The sequence below is a fragment of the Ovis canadensis genome, chromosome 2 (genome assembly GCF_042477335.2).
Source record: "Ovis canadensis isolate MfBH-ARS-UI-01 breed Bighorn chromosome 2, ARS-UI_OviCan_v2, whole genome shotgun sequence".
In the NCBI taxonomy this organism is placed as follows: Eukaryota; Metazoa; Chordata; class Mammalia; order Artiodactyla; family Bovidae; genus Ovis; species Ovis canadensis.
In genome coordinates, this window is record NC_091246.1 from 250686986 (window position 1) to 250705709 (window position 18724).

Genomic DNA, 18724 nt, shown 5'->3' on the forward strand with positions numbered 1-18724 from the left:
GGAGGAGTGCCCCAGTGGAGCCAGATGAACAGACACAGACCACCCTGTCACCTCCAGTGGGTGCGGACAGGCTTGGGCACATGCAGGAGCCTGGTCCTCAGCAGGTAGCATCGGGACCAGGGCCCCAGGGGCAAGGAGAAGGGCCAGGGGTTCCCAGGGGTCCCCGGGTGAGGCACTGAGGTGCTGCTCGTGGGGGTGGGAAGGGGTGTGGCAAAGGGCCTCTGTGTCAACTCGAGGTCAGACGAAGCTGCCCAGCCCCGCTGAGGAAGGGCACTGAAAGCCAGTCTGTAATGAGCGAGGCCCTTCAAGCTCTGCCCAAGTCCAGTCTTGATCACAAGAGAGGTTCTCAGAAATCTGGGAAGAAAGCCCCAAGACAGGCATCTGTCCCACACGCCAGGCAGGGGAGTGTGGGCCGCATGCTGGCTGGCAGGGAAGCCGACCACTGTCTGCCGTCCCGGGACAGGTCTGAGAAGGCGTCCAGCGGAGATGGAGAAGCGCAGGCTCCTCTCTCTGCGTGCAGCCGGCTGAAGTGAGGAACCCTCCAGCATGCCCGCTGCGGTGGTCGCATCTCTGCTCTGACCCGGCTCCTCGCCTGCACTGACAGGCCCCTGTGCCAGCCCTTTGCACAACTGAGGACACCTGAGCTCTCCTGGGGCTGCCCAGCGTGGGGACAGGCATGTGCCATCAACCACTGTCCTCTGCTGTTCCAGAAAACTCCACGGCCAGCGTGAGCGAGGCAGAGAGAAAGGCCCAGGTGTACTACCGAGCCTGCATGAATGAAACCAGGATTGAGGAGCTCAAGGCCAAACCTCTGATAGAGCTCATCAAGAAGGTGGGCCCCTGCCCCCGTCTCCCCTGCCATGCCCCCTGCCCCCTGCCCCCTGCCCGAACCGCTGGCTTCCACCGCCAGGGCCCAGCCACCTTACACCTTACCCAGCCGGATCGTGGAGTCTGCTGACATGTGTCAGGCTGCTTGAGCGTGTGTGTATGTGTGTGCGCGCATCTCTGCATCAATGGGGATGTCTGTCGTGTGTGTGTGTGTGTGTGTGTGTGTGTGTGTGTCTGGGCATCTGTGAGTGGGACAAGGGCTGCGTTTACAGGGAAAATGTTTCTCTTTCTGGCTGCTTCCATTCCCTCAGAGGGGATGTTTGTGTGTGCAGAGGGGTGTGTCTCGCAAGGACCAGCAGAAACTCTGGGGTCAGAAGCAGAGCCCTCCCGGTGAGGAGGGCCACACTGACCCTCGGGGCCACACTGGCACCCCATCCCCCTCAGCTGAATGCCCTCCCGGGCACTGTCCAGTCAGCCTTGGAGGGACCCTGAGGGGAGCCACCCAAGGCTGGCCAGGCTGCCCGGCGCACACAGAAGGGTGGGCGTGGGTGTTCCCAGGGCCTGCTGTTCCCCTGAGGCCCCGCTCCCAGGTGGGCTGCCGGGGAGCCCTGAGGCAGGGTGGGGGACCGTGGGCACCCACCTGGACAGCCTCCCCTATGGCACAGGCAGAGAACATTAGAAAGTCCCAACTCGGAGAGAGACTCTGTTAGACCTTAGCTCATCAACCTTATAAAGAATATGGACCCATTTTTTTTATGGGCACAATTGAATTTCTGCTTTAATAGAAATTACATTCACACGATTGATTATTCAACAATGAACAGATTCAGGAAAAGTCAGCCACCTCGGAAGCAGGAGCCATGTTCTCATGACTCAGTGATCAGAAACCCCCAGTAAAGACAGACCAGAACTCTCATTTGCTCCTGAGGCCCAGAGAGGTCAAAGGACTGCAGAAGGTCACACAGCATGTCCACTGCAGAAGCAGAACCCACGTCTGGCCTTCAGCCAGCTCATCCCCCCCACGTCCCCTCTCCCTCCCCACAGCTTGGCGGCTGGAACATCACGGAACCCTGGGACAAGGACAACTTCCAGGACACCCTGCAGGTGGTCACATCCCACTACCACACCTCCCCCTTCTTCTCTGTCTACGTCAGTGCCGACTCCAAGAATTCCAATAGCAACGTGATCCAGGTGAGTGGCCTGGGGTTCTAGGGCGAGGACAGGCCTGATGTGTGTTCGCAAGTGGCTGGGTGGGGTGGGGTGCAGACCTGCCCTGGGCAACAGGCTTCCGGTTCCTGAGCTTGCTATCTCTGGAGGCTCCCCACTGTGAGATTTAGGGCAGGAAAGTTGTTAAAGGGCAGGCTTGTCCTCCTTGGGTAGGTGGGGTACCACAGTGCAGGTGAATTTGGGGGATTCTGATTGGTCCATGGGCCCCAGGGGTGATGTCAAGTCCTGGGCACAGCCGGAGCCGCCTCCTGGTCACCCCACCTCTGTCTCCAGCTTTCGTGGCTCTGCTTGGAATAGCTTTGAGTCCACCTGTTCCCACCAGAGCCTGCCGCAGACAGCACACCCAGGGGAGCCGCAGCCCTGGTCTGCCCACTCTCAGGTGCCAAAGTGAGAAACCCAAGCTTCTCCTGGGTTTCTCCCCGCCTCTACCACTCACTCACTGTGTGACCATGGGGAGTGCCTCAGCCTCTCTGAGCTGCAGTTTCCTTATCCGTCAAATGAACTATAGTAACACCTACTCCAGGTATGTCAGAGCGTGGCCAAAGGCTTTGTTACGAGCTATCAGGGATTGACCCTGCCTCCGTGCCCAGCACCCAGCAAGCCCTTCACGGGTACTGTCTCCTTGTATTCTCATCCCAGCTCTGAGGGCTTGATGGTTCCCCATCTTCCAGCTGGAGAGGCTGAGGATCAGAAAGGTTCAATAGCTTGTCTAAGGTGACATAGCTCTGAGTGATTCTGGACTGCTCATTATCTTGGGAAGTGGTTAATTAAACACAGACAGTCTGCAGATCCTTGGAGTTTAAAGAGGAGGATGGCTCTGGCCCATGAGAAGGGCCCTGAACCCCTGCAGCTGACCACATGTGTCTGTCCCCTCGCTGGAGGGCCATCCCAGTGGTGGCCCCTGCTACCAGCTTGTGCTTTGCCGGGGTCCAGCCCCGGTGGATCCAGGGAATTCAAAGGGTGGATGGAGTCGGCGAGGAAAAAACTTATTTATTTATTAATATAAGATTAGATTAGGTAGAAATAGTGTAGTAGGAAAACTAAGTGTAAAAAGAAGGCTGAATAACTTGGTTTACGTGGGAAGCCAATAAAGTTCCAGAGAAGGAGTTTGCACCATCTACGTTAGGCCACCGGCGTCCTCTTGAATATCGGGGGTGCCCCGCCTTGGGCTCCCTCTCGCGTGGTTCTTAAAAGCCGGGGCAAGTAAGTAGACATGGTGAGCCTCCATGCCCCAGATGGGAATTCAGCCAGAAATTAGAGAGGAGACATGGGGGAAACCAGTCCAGCGACTGGCCCTGGCCTCTATTGTCTAGAAAGGCCTTTTATACCTTTCTGATTGTACATAGAGATCAATGGGTAATACAAAATTATGCAGCGTTAGCAGTCCAGACTCTTATTAAAACCAGGCTTTTCTCTCTGCATACCTAATTGTATACACAAGTCTTAGGTGATTTACATCATCTTCTGGCCAAAAAAGGCCAATTAACATTTTACAGCCTTTTTTCTGATAAGGGTATGTCAACCAGAAGACTTACTTGTGTTGATCTTCACAAAGTCCGGTGCCACTCTCAGAAAGCACTAAATGAAGTTACATTCTTACATAGCAAAGATACAGCAATTTATAACAAGTAAAAGGAGTACAGTGATTTATAACAAAAGAAAAGTAATTAACTCAAAAGTCTAGTGTTGCTAGCATCAAAACTACTATATATCTTTTTCTACATCCCGATTACATTGATTAACATCCTCCCAGGTGCCTAAAAGATAAAGAATATGGAGGCCTGGTGGCAATCATTGAGTCAACAGTGAAAACCCGTCACCAATATGATTTTTAGCTCTTTAGAAAAGGCTCTGTATCTTTAAGATGCTTTAAGCTTTGTGCCTCTCGCGGTTGGGGGGCTGTAAGCAATTCACAAGCTGTAAGAGGTCCGGGGGAACCTGTTAGGCAAGCTAGAGAGTTATCAGAGGGGGTTTAACTGAAACATCCCTTTCAAATGCGGAAGACTAAAGCCCTGAGTTGACTTTTTCCAGAGAATATCAGAAGAGTGGAAAAGCAGGCAGATTCTTATTTTTTGGGGGGTGGATGCTCAGGAAATTCCAGGGGGAAAACCTGAGGTCTGATTAGCCTTGCCATCAGAGCTCTGCTGCATGACCTTGTCACGGGTGGAATTCCTCACGCTGGCTCCCGGCAGTGCTTCTGTGTGCTCCCATCCCTTTGTTGCTCTGTGCCTGCTGTCCATGGGGCTGGTGGAGGCTGCGTGGGTATGCGTGCACAGGTGTGCGTGCATGGGCATGTGTGTGCAGGTGTGCGTGTATGGGTGTGCATGCACAGGTGTGCGTACATGGGTATGTGTGCACAGGTGTGCGTGTGCAGGTGTGCGTGCATGGGTATGTGTGTGCAGGTGTGTGTGGGTATGTGTGCACAGGTGTGCGTGTGCAGGTGTGTGTGCGTGGGTACGTGTGCACAGGTGTGCGTGCATGGGTATGCGTGTGCAGGTGTGTGCGTGGGTATGCATGCATGGGTATGCGTGCACAGGTGTGTGTGCATGGGTATACGTGTATGGGTATGCGTGTGCATGGGTGTGCATGCATGATAGCAGATTTCCCTCTCACCCCTACTTTTCTCTCCAGGTGGACCAGTCTGGCCTGGGCTTACCCTCAAGAGATTATTACCTGAACAAAACTGAGAACGAGAAGGTGGGTGTGCCTCTTCCCAGAGAGTGGGTCCTACCCAGCCTACCTTTCTCCGTGGTTTGTCCCCTTCAGTGACCCCTCAGTATCCACCCCTCTGCAGGTCTTTGAAGCTAGAGAAGCATACAGGGGTCCCTTACCTAGCAGTCCCTGGCAGGGGGAGGGGCGTCATTTGTCCCCATTTTAGAGTGAAGCTCTTCCACGTACCGCCCTGTGGGCCCAGGGGACAGGGGACAGGGGTCATCTGTTCCCGTTCCAGAGAGAAGCAGATCCAACGGCCACTACCTCTGGCCTTCCTGGTAACCCTGCAGGTCCTGAACGCCTCTAAACGTCATTCCTCTCAGCTGTCATGTGCATATTATTTTTCCCTGGCCTGTTTCGGAGGAGGAAATAAGGCTCAGAGATGCTGAGTGACCTGCTCAAGGTCACACAGCCCGCCGTCAGTGGTGAGGTTGAGATTCTCATCTAGATCCACTGACTCCAAACCGCCTGCCCCCTCCCTCCCTCCGGCTGTTTCCCGTGATGTCCCAGGGAGACGTGGCCTGAGCTTCGTCATCTTTCCATTCACGAGCCCACCCACTTGTATTGAGTGAATGTGTACTAAGTGCCTGATGCTGGGGAGTCAGTGGTCCACGAGGCCCGCCTGCTTCCCGCTCTGTGGGACTTCGAGTCTAGGAGAAGAGCAGATGTTAAATAACTCGCCACCAGATTCAAGGCATAGTGAGCAATTGTGCTAAGGGAAGGGCGAGCTGAGAAGGTAACCTGAGGCTCTAATTCAGATCTGGGGACCCGGCAGAGCAGAGTGGTTCGGAAGTAGTGTGTTCCAAGATAAGAACTGAGCAGTGGCCCCGCTGGTGGCTTTCATGTGACGGGCGTCCCAGAGGGAGTGTGGGCCGGGACAGCAGAGACCGACCCACGTGGGGCCCTGGATGGGCCTTATCCTGGGGGCCATGGGGAGCCAGTGATGGCGTATGCTGCCAAAACCATTCGTGAAGCTGGTTTCCTGGGTAGAACCCCCAGCTCCCTGGCTGCCTGCTCAGGGCTGCCCTGACTGCCCACCCCTGGCCCAGCTTGTCCAGCGGGCAGTGGGTGGCAGCCACTGATGGAAGTGGGGGGCTGGGTCCCACAGGTGCTGACGGGATACCTGAACTACATGGTCCAGCTGGGGAAGCTGCTGGGCGGGGGTGCCGAGGACACCATCCGGCCCCAGATGCAGCAGATCCTGGACTTTGAGACGGCGCTGGCCAACATCACCATCCCCCAGGAGAAGCGCCGGGACGAGGAACTCATTTACCACAAAGTGACGGCGGCTGAGCTGCAGGTAGCCGAGTCAGCTGACGTGGAGGCTGGGGCGGCCACGAAATTGAGGATGCAGGGCGCTGGGCTGGGGGTGTGGACACCTCCTTCACCAGAATAGCCCCACGAAGCACAGGGGTGGTTGTTATCACCAATTCACAGATGGCACTGAGGCTTAGAGAGGTCGAGTTGCCGGCAGGTCACACAGCCAGTGACACCAAGCTGGTCTCTTGCTGTACACCAGGCTGCTTTTCTGAAACTGTAGTTAGCTGGGGAGACTCTGTGTTCGTGACAATATCGAATCGTACTGGTTGGGTGCGTCCATTCTCTCGAGCTCCTGGAGCCTGGCACGTAGCAAATAAACACGGCAAATAAATCTGATGTCACCTCCCTTTTACCAAGCCGGGAGGTTAGGTGATGTGCTCAAGGCCTCCAGGCTTCTAAGTGGCAGGGGAGCTAAGACCTGGATTCAGGCTTGGCTCACTGGAGCTCTGCTCTTGACCATGACCCCTGCGGCCTCCTGGAGCTGTAGCAGGGTTGAGGTCAGCTCTGTATGACTCTCTACTGGGTGTAACCCATCTAAGAAGCCACTGTTTTCCTCTGTAGATCAGTTCAGTTCAGTCCAGTCACTCAGTCGTGTCCGACTCTTTGCGACCCCATGGACTGCAGGACACCAGGCCTCCCTGTCCATCACCAACTCCCAGAGTTTACTCAAACTCATGTCTATTGAGTTGGTGATGCCATCCAACCATCTCATCCTCTGTCATCCCCTTCTCCTCCCACCTTCAATCTTTCCCAGCATCAGGGTCTTTTCCAATGAGTCAGATCTTCCCATCAGATGGCCAAAGTATTGGAGTTTCAGTTTCAGCATCAGTCCTTCCAATGAATATTCAGGACTGATTTCCTTTAGGATGGACTGGTTGGATCTCCTTGCAGTCCAAGGGTCTCTCAAGAGTCTTCTCCAACACCACAGTTCAAAAGCATCAATTCTTTGGCACTCAGCTTTCTTTATAGTCCAACTCTCACGTCCGTACATGATTACTGAAAAAACCATAGCCTTGAATAGACAGATCTTTGTTGGCAAAGTAATGTCTCTGCTTTTTAATATGCTGTCTAGGTTGGTCATAACTTTTCTTCCAAGGAGCAAGCGTCTTTTAATTTCATGGCTGTAGTCACCATCTGCAGTGATTTTGGAGCCTAAAAAAATAAAGTCTGTCACTGTTTCCACTGTTTCCTAATCTATTTCCCATGAAGTGATGGGACCAGATGCCATGATCTTAGTTTTCTGAATGTTGAGCTTTAAGCCAACTTTTCACTCTCCTCTTTCACTTTCATCAAGAGGCTCTTTAGTTCTTCTTCACTTTCTGCCATAAGGGTGGTGTCCTTTGTCATCTGCCTATCTATCTGAGGTTATTGATATTTCTCCCGGCAATCTTGATTCCTCTATAGATTGGCCTCTACCGAAGTCTGCCCCCTGGTGGCTGCCTGGGACTTGCAGGTGATGAACTGGCCTCAGTTGCTTCTTTCTTCTTTTTATATTTGTTTGTTTTTATTTACTTATTTGGCTGCACGGAGTCTTAGTTGCAGCACGTGGTCTCTTTAGTTGTGGCTTGCAGACTCTTCGTGGTAGCACGTGGGATCTAGTTTCCTGACCAGGGATGGAACCTGGATCTCCTGCCTTGAGCGAATGGCGTCTTCACCACTGGACCACCAGGGAAGTCCTCTTCCTTCTTTCTGGCTCATGGCGTGCCGGCCTTCCCCCAGGCCCCGGGGTCACAGAGGGGTCAGCAGAAAGGCTTTGATCAATCTTCCTGTTTCCCGCCATCGCCTGGCTCCCCCCTAGGAAGGATGTCCCGGCCACCTCTGCCCAAGTCCTGCCCGTCCATTCGAGTTCAGCTCATTTTCTCTCCTTTTCGGAAGAATACCGGGACCCCTACCGCTTTTCTGTCTCCATCTCTGCCTCCAGCAAGTGTCCATAGGATCATGCTGGGGCCATGCTTCCGGGTGAGCTGGGGACACCAGCGAGGAAGCAAGCTCAGTCTCATTGCCTCGAGCTTTGTGCAGAAGAGGCAGAGCCCTGGAGCCAGGGCAGGGCAGAGTCAGGGAGGGTGAGTCTCATACTGGGGTGAGCGGGAGCCAGGCTGAGTGGGTGGGGACACAGGTGGGGACACAGCCCACACAAGCCTGGGGACGAGGGCCAGAGAGCCCAGCCTCCTTCTGGGTGCCAGCTGCCCTTTAGGTCCCCGGAGAAGCTGGCATCGTGGGGAGTGGTGCCGAGTGGGTTGTTATGGAGATCAGAGGCCTGTGCTGGGCACCATCTGGCACTGTTTTTTCCTCTCCGAGGCCAGGAAGTCGAGGGAGATGCTGTTTGCTGATACGACTTGATTTGGTTTGCTTCAGCTGCCTGGTTCTCAGCCCAGAGGGGCTCCGGTGGTCCCTGTCCCCCCTACAGTGGCCACGAAGCCCAAGAGTGGCTGAGAAAGCAGTCACCCTGGGTGCATCTGCCCCAGAGTGGCTTGTAGGCTCCACCCCCAGACGCCCTTTCACCATTTCAACAAGCTTTTGCTCTGTTCTTCCAAGTAGAAAGGAAAAGCTTTTCCCCCCTCCCAGCTGCAAAACTCCCCAGGTGGAGAGGATTTTAGCAGGGGCAGCAGCCTGGAGCGGTGTGAGCGGAGGACTGCTCGAGCCCAGCGCCGCCACCAGCCTTGGGCCAGTCACATAACCCCCTCCTCCTCGAGCCTTGGTTTCCTTCCTTATAAAGTGGGCTTTGCTCGCTCATTCACACCTGCGGTGTTCCAGAACACAGAGACAGATGAGGGCAGATCCTACCCTCATAAGGGGCAGCGGTTCTTACCTGCCCTTCTTTTTCACGTTTATTCTTTATATTTCTGACCGCGCTGGATCTCCTTGTGGTGCACTTTCTCCAGTGGTTCTTACCCGCACCCGCCCTTCTTTTTCACATGTATTCTTTATATTTCTGACCGCGCTGGATCTCCGTCGCGGTGCACTTTCTCTGGTTGCAGCTAGCGGGACGACTCCGTGGGGGTGCGTGGGCTTCTCGTTGTGGTAGCTTCTCTTGTTACAGCTCACGGGCTCTAGAGCACAGGCTTAATGGTTGTGGCACACGGGCCTAGCTGCCCCGTGGCGTGTGAGATCCTCCCGGGTCAGGCAGGGAACCCGTGGACCCTGCACTGGCAGGCAGACTCGCAACCGCTTGACCACCAGGAAAGCCCGGTTCTTACCTTTAAGTCACAGAATTTTTTGAGGCCAGGTTGCAAGGTGCGGAGTGTCTCCAAGGGGATGGGGACATATTACAAAATGATGTCTAGTGTTTAAAGAAGTGCTGGGCGCCTGAGGCCTGGTGTCCTGGCTGAGAATCTGCCTGCCCTGCCCATGGGGTTGCATGATGATGGGATGAGGCAAAGGCTGAGGTCTCAGACTTTGCAAACTGGCCTGCAATCTGCACATGCGACAGTCATCGATCCTAGCACTGTTCCTGTGTCATCAGTGATGATAGCCCATGTCTCCAGCCCTGAACCAATTTGATTCATTTAACCCCTGGACAGGAGAGAATGTCTTTTTGTTCCTTGGTATCTGGAAATGTAATCTTCTTCCTATACTTCAGGTGACTCAGGAAAAGGCACCCCAGCCTTTCACAGTGTGGTTCTAAGAAGACATGTCTGGTTCCAGGCAAGCCCCCAGCAGTACAGTCTGAATTGAGGACCGTGAATCGGACCTCCTTCTGCTTCTCTAAGGGGCCTGAGGCCCTTCCTGTTCCTTCCTGGGACCTTCCACATCAGAGATTGACTGGGAATGAGCCCCATCCTCTGCTCTAAATTCTCTGGCCGAGGTGGAATCTGGGAGCATGCGTTCTCTCCCTTTGCATGCCTCCTTGAGCTGGGGGCTTGGTGACCAGCAGGACTTTTCTTTGGCAGCAAGTGTGGAAAGTAGAGCTCATCTGTGTACCTCAAAGGCTTAGAGTCACAAGTGGAAGGTCCTGATTGGTTAAAACAGCTGTCTCCATGGACACGGGCCCAAGCACACAAGTTTTAAGCTAGATGTTCGCTAAAGCAATAAAGCGGAGAAGGCAATGGCACCCCACTCCAGTACTCTTGCCTGGAAAGTCCCATGGATGGAGGAGCCTGGTGGGCTGCAGTCTGTGGGGTCACAAAGAGTCAGACACGACTGAGCGACTTCCCTTTCAATTTTCACTTTCATGCATAGGAGAAGGAAATGGCAATCCATTCCAGTGTTCTTGCCTGGAGAATCCCAGGGACGGGAGAACCTGGTGGGCTGCTGGCTATGGGGATGCACAGAGTCGGACACGACTGAAGCGACTTCACAGCAGCAGCAAAGCAATAAAGAGTGAAAATTTTCATAAACCACACACACCTTATTTCAGAGCTGTGGGAATTTACTTGCACAGAACACCTGCTCTCCCTACAGGAACAGGCTTGTGTTAAGTACACAGGGATTTATTATCACCTGTATCTCCACCCTGATCAGAGTCCCAGTGACCAGCAGTTGGATGAAGCTCTCGTTAATTGTATAAACAGCGACATTTTGTCAACTTGGCTATTCTCCCAGGGGTCTTTGCCAGCAAGTCACACAGTCCCATGGCACTGTTGAGCTCTGTTTGACCAGCTCACCTGGACACCATCATGTCTTGCAGCCACGGAAATTTGATGGGGAGGCCCAGAGGTTACTTGCTTAAGGGACTCCTGCCAGGGAAAGAGGGTGGAATGGACCAGGTGCGGGGGAAAGAAGCTCGGTTTATTGAATAAGCCGTCCCAAGAGGCACTTGGAAGGGATTGTTGTCTCCATTGAAAGAAAGGCTGCAGAGTGACTTGAGGTCCCAGAGCTGGTTCCTGGTGGGGACCCCAGTCCAGGTCTCACTCAGGGCATGGCTCTGCCCAGCTCCTCTTGCTCCCAGGCAGGCAGGGATGTGCTGGGCACACACAGCTCTCCCCAGCTCTGTGGGCAGTTTGCAATAGGTTATGGTGGGAACACAGATCACCCCCCCATCACTGAGAGCTAGTTGTTACATATATATATATATATATATATTTATTTATTTATTTGGCCATGCTGGGTCTTACTTGTGGCATGTGGGACCTAGTTCCCTGACCAGGGATTGAACCCAGGCCCCCTGCCTTGGAAGCATGGAGTCTTTGCCACTAGACCACCAGAAAAAAATCCCCGAGAGCCATTTGTTAAATGTTTCCCAGCTCACCACTGCCCACAGGACTGGCCCCCTTCTGTCCTTTGAGGTCCTTGCTCCCCAGCAGCTGAGCTCCCCTTTAAAACCAGAGAGACTGTCAAGTGGCAGGTTTCCATGGCTGCCTGTGTCACTGAAGGCATTCTAAGTATTTACCAGCCGGTTATGGGTTCATCAGTGTAACAGGTTGAGTTCACTTTCTTAACTGATCTTCCCATATGAAGGCTGTTTACAACGCAACTCTCACTTCCTTAATTTGTCTTTGCACTTTGCCCATTTTCAAGGGAACAAAGAAAAGAATTTGGAATCAGTCTTAGGACCACTCTTGGGAGACGTTGAGCAATGATTGCAATAGCTAATCAATGATTATAATAACTAGCATTGGTTGAGTGCTTGCTCAGTGCCAGATACCATTGGTATTAGAGGCATTTTTACTGTAACACATGATATATAGTCCTGAAAAACCTTTCTTTCTGTAAAATTACAGGACTAAAAATAACAGAACATGTGGGGAAAACAGGACTAGAGCAGACCATTGGAAAGTTGTGTAACTTGAGGACATTATGCTAAGTGAAATGAACCAGTCATACAAGGACAAATACTGCATGGCTCCACTTATATGAGCTACAGAGTAGTCAGATTCATAGACAGAAGGCAGAATGGTGGTTGTCTAGGGCTGAGGGTGGGGGAGATACTGTTTAATAGAGTCACTTTCAGTTTTGCAAGATGGAATCTGGGGATGGATGGTGAATGTACTTTAATGCCATAGTTAAAATGTAGCATGACTTTGTAATCAAAACACTCCCAAGACGGTAACTGGAACCTTGAGAGAGAGCTCGGCATGGCTGGAGGCTGCCTAGGGGGTGGAATGGCGTTCCTGGCTGTGGACACTGAGGCCCTGCAGACAGACGGACAGGAGCTGTATGCAAGTGGGCTGCTGTTCCACGGGCCCAGGGCAAGTGCAGCCCTCTGGGAGCTGAGCTATGCAAAGCAGGCATGTGCCTCTGTGGGGACAGAGCCCTGCAGGTGCTCCTTTTACGTTCTCTTGAAATAGAGCTGACCGGCTTCCCGTGTGTGCCTCAGCTGAGCTGAGGGCTCTCCCTCTCTTGCTGAGGTTAACATCCTGCACCTGCTTTTCCAGCTTCCATGCCTGAGAAAAACGCCCCTGTGGGCCGAAGCCCTCCACATTCTGTGGCCGTCAGTCTCGTAGTTGCCAGTCACGTGGAGGACCGCTCACGTAGGAGCTGATGCGTGTTGCAGAAGCACACGTTGAGTAAAACAGATGAGTTTAAGTTGTTTAATCCCCATATTAACCCTGTGGGATGGTTTCTATGAAGATGAGCCTCACTTTTCAGAGATCCTGAGGCACAGAAAGTAAGGTGTTAGTCGCTCAGTCGTGTCTGACTCTTTGCAACCCCATGGACTATAGTCCGCCACAGGCTCCTCTGTCCATGGGATTCTCCAGGCAAGAATACTGGAGTGGGTTGCCATGCCCTCCTCCAGGGGATCTTCCCGACTCCAGGATCAAACCTGGGTCTCCTGCTTTGCAGGCAGATTCTTTACCATCTGAGCCACCAGGGAAGCCCAAAAATACTGGAGTAGGTTGCCATGCACTTCTCCAGGGGATCTTCCTGACCCCGGGATTGATCCTGGGTCTCCCGCTTTGTGGGCGGATTCTTTACCGTCTAAGGCACCAAGGAAGCCCTTGAGGCACAAGGGGCTTCATCAACTTATGTGAGATCACATAGCTAGTAAGGGTATGAACCCGGGTAGTTTGGCTCCAGATTCTGCACACCCCCATGACACCCCTCTGAGGCTCAGTTTCTTCATCAATAAAGTGGGGATAACGGTGCCCACCACCTAGGCCTGTCGGGCAGTCTGGCTGAGAGAAGACGCGTGTCACCCGCGGTGGCTCCTGGCGGTAGAGGGGCCTGACCGACAGCTGCTGCTTCTGTCCCCGTGTCTGCTCTTCTTCATTTCAAGTTGCAGTTCGGTGTTTGGAGCCTCATGTGCGTCCTTCTGTGTACAGGGACTCTGACAGCAGTCAGCCAGCCTGGGTTTGACGTCTGCCCAGTGCACTATCAGTCAGCGCCCAACTCTTCTGCTTTGTCGGTGGGTGGGGAGAGAAGGGCTCCTTCTTCGGAAGAGCAACCTGGAGACCTAGGCTCTGAAGAGAGGCAGCCCAGCCAGAGTCACCCTGTCCGCTTCCCTTCCAGACCTTGGCGCCCGCCATCAACTGGCTGCCCTTCCTCAACACCATCTTCTACCCCGTGGAGATCAATGAATCAGAGCCCATTGTCATCTACGACAAAGAATACCTGAGCAAGGTCTCCACCCTCATCAACAGCACAGACAAATGGTAAGGGCACCCAGCTCCCGGGGACGGGCCCTGCAAAGGCAGCCTTGAGGTCACACATGGCCCCTCTGCTCGGCCAGAATGGGGACACGCTGACCAGGGAAATCGGCCCACAGACTGGCTTTTTAAAAAGATTTATTTGGCTATGCTGGGTCTTAGTCGCAGCACTCAGGAGCTTTTAGTGGCATCGAGTTCCTCAACCAGGTTCGAACCAGGGCCCCTGCTTTGGGAGTAGAGAGTCTTAGCCACTGGACCACTGGGGAAGTTCCCTGGGCTGGCTTTTCTGAGAGGCTGCAGGGCACCCTGACTCCTCCACCGGCCCCCTTGGTAGCCTGGGGCATGTTTTTTTCCCTTTATTGGGTTCATCTTCCTCATCCATGAAATGAAGATACAAATAGCACTTCCCGCACAGGGTTGTTGTGAGAATTGAGTGAAACAATTGGTGTGAAGTGTGTTAACACGGTGCCTGATCCCGAATGGGACTCAGTAAATGTTCTAACACTTTTAGTTAATATCTATGATTGTTTTTAATTTTAAAGACTTGTTGTAGGGAATTCCCTGATGATCCAATGGTTAGGACTCTGGGCTTCCACGGTAGGGTCCCAGGTTCAATCCCTGGTCAGGGAGCAAAGATCCCACAGTCCTTGTGGTACGGCCAAATAAAAAGGATATATTGTAGAAAATTCTCTGAACTACAGAAAAAAAGCAACAAAAATTGAAATTACCCAGAGCGCTCATGGTGATCTTATGGGATGTGTGTGTGTGCGTCTGTAGAGAGAAGCATGGATTTGTGAGTGAGAGAGAGAGATGGGTGTTCTAATGCCTTGTTACTCTTTTTCCCCATCGTTGTGACCACGTGGATAGTTTGCCTTTCCTTAACATTTATCATAAACATTTCCCCGTGTCAACCCCAGGCCCTCTGCATGTCTCATTTTTCATAGCTCCATGATAGTCCATTGAGTATAAATATGATGGTTTATTCACCATTCCTTGTTGCCAGACATTTAGATTGGTTCCGGTTTGAGGCTGGATGTTCATTATAGTGAACACCCTGCGTGTGTGAAGGTGCCTTGCCTACAAAGGTGATGTCGGCCCCTGATGACCCTCTGTGCTCTGTGGGGCGGGGGTAGTGAGAGCTCCCATTCATGGAGACTTGGGCCTGGCTGGTCAGAGCGTCCTTTCCTGCCCATCCAATTCTTAGGCCCCTTTTCCCATTTCTGGCCTTCTGGCCGTGACACCCTCAAGCTCTGGAAGTGGCCACCCCTTCCCTGCTTTGGCCGAGTGGCACCCACCATCCAGCGTGCGTGTCTGTGACCCCTCGAGGTCGGGGAGGGCTTGCTGCGTCCAGCCCCAGGCACTTCTGAGCCTGTCTGCTCCTGCTGCAGCCTGCTGAACAACTACATGATCTGGAACCTGGTGCGGAAGACGAGCTCCTTCCTCGATCAGCGCTTCCAGGACGCCGACGAGAAGTTCATGGAAGTCATGTATGGGACCAAGAAGGTGAGCCTGTCAGCGTGCGTTTCCCCCACACACGCCGAGCGCCTGCTGGGCACCAGGCCCTAGAACTCACAGGGAGGTAGGTGCCAGGCAGAGGAGGAAGAGGGCCACCCAAGGGACCCGCCCTGGGGTGCATCAGTGCGTGGGAGGGGACCTAAGACAGCTGGGGTGGACAGGAGCCCCCAGGAAGGGGTGGTTACACTGAGTCTTCAAGTTTAAGGGCTTCCTTCCCAGGTGGCTCAGAGGCAAAGAATCCGCCTGCCAAGGAGGAGACTTGAGTTCGGTCCCTGGGCCGGGAAGATCCCCAGAAGAAGGAAATGGCAACCTATTCCAGTATTCTTGTCTGGGAAATTCCATGGGCAGAGGAGCCTGGTGGGCTATGGTCCACGGGGTTGCAAAGCGTCAGACACTACTGAACTACAAGTATAAAGCAGACCCAGAGATTTAGCTAATTTACTGCAAAAGGTGGCTTCTGTTCTCTCCCTGCCGACTTTTTCTCAGGTGCGATGGTTCTAAGGCTTTCCTTGTGTAATAGAACTCACGTGACTGTCACACCCCTGCAGAGTGGGTGCCACCCTCAGCCCCCTTTTACACAGGGGCCCTCCAGTAATCCTACTTCTTCCCCATAAATATAAAACCCTTGGAGCAGCCCCCCTGACTCCCAGAAAGTACACCAGTGTCCACTGATGCTATTATCCTCCCAGGCCCCAGTCCAGGGGCGTCTCTGCTACTCTAAATGCCCCACTGTGACCCCTGCCCACCGGCTACTTCCACCTTCTCCTCAAGGAAGTGGAGGTCATCTCGTCTGTCGTGGCCACCGACTGTGTGCCCACCGACCTGTGCCACCGTGTGCCAGGCTCTGAGCACAGTGTGCAAACACTGAGGTGGGGTCTGTGCCCTAGGCCCCCATGTCTGCTGAGGGAGCTGGTAGAAACGGATCAGTCCTCGCAGGTGCTGAAGGGACCCCCAACCCAGGGCCCCAGTGAGAAGCCGAGAGGTCCCCCAGCTGCAGAGCAGGAGAAGCTGGAGAGCCGAGCCTTTGGCCAGTGCAACCTGTCCCCACCCAGGACCACTGCTTGCAAGACACTAGAGGGTGGGCACAGCTGGCTCCCCTGGACTCTGCCCCGCCACTCCTCCCAGAGTCCAGGGGGAGTGGGCGGGGCCAGATAAGGACTCAGGGGATGGCAGGATGTGGGTCTCACAGTTCATCCTGGGGCAGGGTTCTCCGTGTCCCTCTCTCTGGTGGGAACGGGGCTGAGGAACAAGCCCTGAACCGAATCAGAGGGGCTTCCTCAGCCTGAGGGCCGCCCTGGCCCTGCAGGGAAGGGAGGGGAAGAGCTGGCTGCCCTGCCCGGCTCCCTGCTCCAGCTGCTCCTCCTAGCCTGGTCCAGCCCTGGAGGAACGCCTGGGTGCAGACCTGAGCAGGCAGGGACTCTGCCCTGGAGCCCTGGGCTTCCCGGGGTCTTTATACAGGAGGGGCCTGACCAGGACCTGGCATGGCAGTTACTGAGACGGCCCTGTGTGTGGAGCACACACCTCCATCATTGCTCTCCCCCAACCCCGCTGGTTACAGATGAGAAAACTGAGGCTCAGGGAGGAAAGGGCTTTCCCTAGTCACCCCGCAAGGAGGCAGTCAAGAGCAAATTCAAACCCAGATCTGGATGACTAGAACTTTTAGTACTTTTGGCTACCCACTATTAGTAATAATAAATAAAAAATATCCCTGTTGGATGTTTACCTTTATAGACATTATCTCCCCCCAAGTTCCTACAATAGTGCTCTGTGTTGGAAACTATTACCATCATCCCATTTTACAGATGAGGAGACTGAGGCTCAGTGAGGCGAAGGGACTTATTCAGAGTCACAGCTCCTAAGTGGAGAAAGTGAAAGTGTTACTTGCTCAGTTATGTCAACTCTTTGCGACCCCATGGACTATAGTCCTCCAGGCTCCTCTGTCCAAGGGATTCCCTAGGCAAGAATACTGGAGTGGGCTGTCATTCCCTTCTCCAGGGGTTCTTCCCAACCCAGGGATCGAACCCAGCTCTCCTGCATCGCAAGCAGATTCTTTATTGTCTGAGCCATCTGGGAGTTCCATAAGTGGAGAGTGGCTTTCAAACCCAGCATGTCTGATTCCACAGCCTGTCCTTCTAAGCTCTGCAGCACTCAGCTTCTGCTCTGCACGAACGAAAAGTTACCTGATAGTTGCCAGGGGCAACGGGGGGGAGGGCAGAGTGGGGAGTTGTCAAATAGGTACAGAGTTTCAGATCTGCAAGGTGAAAAGTTCTGGAGACTGGTTGCAGCACCGGCAGATATGAAACTACTGGACTTTACACTTAGAGTTCCCTGGGCCAGGCTCAAAGTGCAGCTGCAGCTCTGACTAATGAGATGCTGAGAGCTGGTGGGACACAGGGAGGCCTGGGCAGAGGCAGGGGTAGCTGGGAGACCCTGCAGGTGCCAGGCTCTGGGCCAGGGGTCGCTGGATGCCCCCAGATGGAGGGATGGAAGGTACTGCCTATCTATTTCTCCTTCTCCAGCTCAGCCCCTGTCATGACTGCTCCTGGGTCCTGGCCAGGTCCACCCTGCTTGTATCCAGCGCAACTCACAGGACAGCCCTTGTGTGACCTTGGGTAGTCCTGGCACCTCTCTCAGCCTCTGTTTTCCCATCTGTTGTTTGGGATCATTCCTGACCTCATCTCACAGGACCCTGGGGAATGGCCTCCATGTGGGAAAACACTTTTAATTTCCTAAAGCTTTATAGAGCATCCAGTTGTCTGTTGATATAGGGAGATAATAACGCAGAACTTTGCGTCAAAAGATCTGAATTTCCATTGCCTCCTCTGACCAGCCAGCCTTTTTTAAATAGAATTTTATTTAGTTATTCGTGTATTTTTGGCTGCTCCGGGTCTTCTGCTGCTGTGCGCAGGGGCTTTGTCTAGTTGCAGTGCTCTGATTTCTGGTTGTGGTGGCTTCTCTTAGAGTGGAGCACGGATTCTAGGTGCACGGGCTTCAGTAGTTGGGGCACACGGGCTTAGTTGCCCTATGGCACATGGGATCTTCCCGGACGAGGGATTCAACCCGCGTCCCCTGCATTGGCAGGCAGATCCTTACCGCTGGACCAGCCCGGAAGTTCCTAACCACATAGTTCAGTTCAGTTCAGTCACTCAGTCGTGTCCGACTCCCTGTGACCCCATGGACTGCAGCACGCCAGGCCTCCCTGTCCATCACCAACTCCTGGAGTTTACTCAAACTCTTGTCCATCGAGTCAGTGATGCCATCCAACCATCTCATCCTCTGTCGTCCCCTTCTCTTCCTGCCCTCAGTCTTTCCCAGCATCAGGGTCCAAGGGACTCTCAAGAGTTTCCTAACCACACAGCCTTGGGCAAATCACTACATTAGATCAGGGAGCTTAGTCTTTCTATCTGCAAAATGGGATAACTCATCACTGCCCTGTTTACCAGAGGGCTGGACTATGATTACACAGGGGATCCCCACAAAGTCTGCTCTAAAGGGTACCATACTCTACAAAGAAACACAGAGAGAACCTGCTTCGTAGGGTTGTAGGAGGGTTCTAGGGGATAGGGCCCAGAAGCCAGTTCAATTCAGTCGCTCAG

General features: G+C 53.6%; 1 protein-coding gene across 4 annotated transcripts in view; it reads left to right on the forward strand.

Annotated features, from left to right (window-relative positions):
• The window catches only part of ECE1 (endothelin converting enzyme 1), a 122243-nt gene that overhangs the window by 86226 nt on the left and 17293 nt on the right, over positions 1 to 18724 (forward strand). For all 4 annotated transcript variants that reach the window (XM_069579121.1, XM_069579123.1, XM_069579119.1 and 1 more), the window contains 6 exons: positions 711 to 832; positions 1873 to 2019; positions 4687 to 4752; positions 5876 to 6067; positions 13477 to 13619; positions 15002 to 15116. In XM_069579121.1, coding sequence (XP_069435222.1) covers positions 711 to 832; positions 1873 to 2019; positions 4687 to 4752; positions 5876 to 6067; positions 13477 to 13619; positions 15002 to 15116 — 785 coding nt within the window. The remainder of the gene's footprint in view (positions 1 to 710; positions 833 to 1872; positions 2020 to 4686; positions 4753 to 5875; positions 6068 to 13476; positions 13620 to 15001; positions 15117 to 18724) is intronic.